This window comes from Sebastes umbrosus, chromosome 19, assembly GCF_015220745.1.
Source record: "Sebastes umbrosus isolate fSebUmb1 chromosome 19, fSebUmb1.pri, whole genome shotgun sequence".
Taxonomy (NCBI): domain Eukaryota; kingdom Metazoa; phylum Chordata; class Actinopteri; order Perciformes; family Sebastidae; genus Sebastes; species Sebastes umbrosus.
In genome coordinates this window covers 11,611,637-11,614,332 of record NC_051287.1, presented here as the reverse complement: position 1 = coordinate 11,614,332, position 2,696 = coordinate 11,611,637, and the positions used below count along the sequence as shown (strand labels likewise).

The 2,696-nt window shown below is 44.0% G+C and overlaps 1 protein-coding gene across 1 annotated transcript; it reads right to left on the bottom strand.

Annotated features, from left to right (window-relative positions):
* On the bottom strand, positions 1-1,726 carry si:dkey-242g16.2 (uncharacterized protein LOC336380 homolog). Its single transcript, XM_037751933.1, has 3 exons — positions 1,578-1,726; positions 1,374-1,457; positions 1-1,266 (listed from the first exon to the last, which is right to left on the bottom strand). Exons 2-3 carry the CDS (start codon positions 1,385-1,387, stop codon positions 222-224), a joined length of 1,059 nt encoding a protein of 352 aa, XP_037607861.1. The 5' UTR covers positions 1,388-1,457; positions 1,578-1,726; the 3' UTR covers positions 1-221.
* Positions 1,727-2,696: the final 970 nt, after the last annotated feature.

Sequence of the window (2,696 nt, the reverse complement as noted above, 5' to 3'; positions counted from 1 at the left end):
TTCTTTAAATAAATGGATTTAATCAGAATATTAACTTAGCATGTATTATTCACATTTCAGCAGGGTAGTTGAGCTGTTATTGAACAGTAGGCTTCAGACCATTCAGCACTGGGGATTTGAGAAAGACCATACATTCTTAAAAGCCATAACTCTCTCTTAAATATTTCTTAATTAACACAGTCACATAATTTACATTTTCTCATAGCTCTAATTTCACTGCTCTACTTAGGTGAATGGATGGTTTTCCACTCTCTGACCCTGTTTGACAAACCCCTCTGAAGATACTGTGGATCAGAGTTCTGCGTACCGAGGGGCCCATACGAAGGCCACGACGGTGGCTGATTTTTTGAAAGTGTGGTGTAACAACGGAAAGCATCGCCTTGATAACCATTGCCTTGGTACCCATCGCCTTGGTAACCATCTGATCCATCTTTTTCCACGAACACCTTGTAATTCTGCCCCCTGTTGTTGTCCAAGTGTAGCGTCGCGCCAGGTCCAGGCTTGAAGGACACCCAAAACTCGACTCGCTCATTTGCATCTATGTTCTTTGGTAAGCTTAGGTCAAAGGCGAAAACGTCCATATCGGCACCGCCGTAGCGCTGCTGATGCAGGAATGTGCAGGGAATGTCATGGTGGCTCCGCCAAGAGTCAAAGGTCACCAGTACATGCACGGCCTTGTCAATACTGGCATGGGAGACGCGCACTTTGCCACTCAAAGTGTGCTCTGAAATGTTGCAGCTCTCCAACTGCACGCACGTGTCTCTCAGTCGTGCGTGGAAGGCTTTAAAGTCAAGTGTCGGCTGAGGGAATCCCAGCCGCAACTTGTAGCGTGGCAGTTTGTTTGAGGTCCACTGTTGGCCTTGCAGTCTGGCAAGGGAGGGTTTCATCATCAGAGTAGAAGCAGGGGAAGAAGGCTCAGGGATGAATAGCCGCACAGCAGTGAGAGCCAATCCCTTGGCGTCTGCGAAGACCACGTGCTTCTTGGTCAGACCGCCGCTGTCTCTGCGGAAGCAGCTCCGAGGCGACGAGGGCACAGGGGAGGAAGGCTGAGACGGGGGTGAAGACAAGGGGGGGGAAGAAGAGGAGGGACGTGGAGAGTGTGTCCTCGGCGGACAGTCGGTCGGCTGATAACGACGCTGAGCGGGTTTCAGAAGAGCCATGGACATCAGTTGATTAAGAGGTTGACGCTGGCTGAGGCTCAGACACCTGGCGAGGTCGACTGGCATCACAGCTGGCTGGGGGTGACTCCCAAGGGCATGGAGGACTCTGAAAAGGAAGACATGACGGGGTTAAAAATTTGATCTATCGTTACAAAGAGTTGTACTAAAAGTACAGCGCAGTAAAAGGAGTCCAATGAAAGCACAGTAGCTTACTTTGCACAATTCATTTTCAGGCTGTAGATGTTAAACTGTAAGTCTGTTGTCTTTGCCAGGTGGCTGCAGCAAGTTCAGAATCATCTATAAGCAGAAATCAGGTTTAATGAATTAGTAAAACTTCTCACAGAATTAAACAACAATACTAGTACAATACAATCAATGCAACTGTAAAGGTAATTTTTCAAAGACAAATATACTTACAGGCTGGAGACCATCATGTGTTTCATGCAATCAATGACAGAGCAAAAAGGAGATGAATGTGGTTCTGTTCTCTCTGGAGCTTATGTGTGGAATTTAGAGATGAGGCTGAACCGTCTGTGACACCATATTTGCATGCGGGTGGATTCTAGCCAATGAGGTGAAGCTCCTTTGTTTATGTCCTGCCCCCAAAGAACTGGTTCATGCAAGGCAGAGCCTCGAGGATTTCCTTTCATGGCATTCTGCTGTCGTGATCCAGTTTCTCAAATTTTGAACAGATATGAACTTGGAGATTAAGAAAATTGTTGTTTAAGATAAAGGGAGGCTGAAAGTGCAATATCCAATTGATTAAACTCTAAATTCTAAAATTAGATTTTTTTCCATCGCTTATGTGTAATGGTGAAGTTGAAAACAAAACGTAAAGAGATGGACCTCAGGAGAAAATTGTAATGCATTAAAAGAAATGTCCCAACATTAAGCTTTGATGTTGCTGAAGGAGAGAATGCTATTATTTTTCATGGTTAAAGGAACAGTGTGTATGATTAACAGGGATCTATTGACAGAAATTAAATATAATATTTGGCTAATAAGTATGTTTTCTTTATCTGAAAATAAGAATCGTTCTTTTTTCGTCACGTTGGAATGAGCCGTTTATATTTACATTCGGAGCGGGTCCTCTTCCCAGAGCCGGCCTTCATGTTTCTAAAGTAGCCAAGAACGGACAAACCAAACACTGGCTCTACATAGGGCCATTTCACGTTGGCCACCGTACTTAGTCCTCCTACATGGAAGAAGTTTCAGTTGGTTGCAATCTGCAACCTCACCACTAGATGCCGCCAAATCCTACACACTGCACCTTTAAGTTAAAACAGTGTTGATATTCAACGATGGTAAATATTCAAATTTGCAAGGTCTTTGATGATATTACTATACCTATACCTACTTATACCTCCACTAGTTAGCATGTTATATCTTTTTTGTTTTTTCCGTACAAAATCGGTATAGTACAAATGACACAATACTGAGATATAACAAGCTATAACGTGGTAGTTGGTTAGCTCTAGAAGTGCTGGTAGGCTGATTTTGCTACCGTTGAGCCTTTCTGCTAAGCTAAGCTAATTG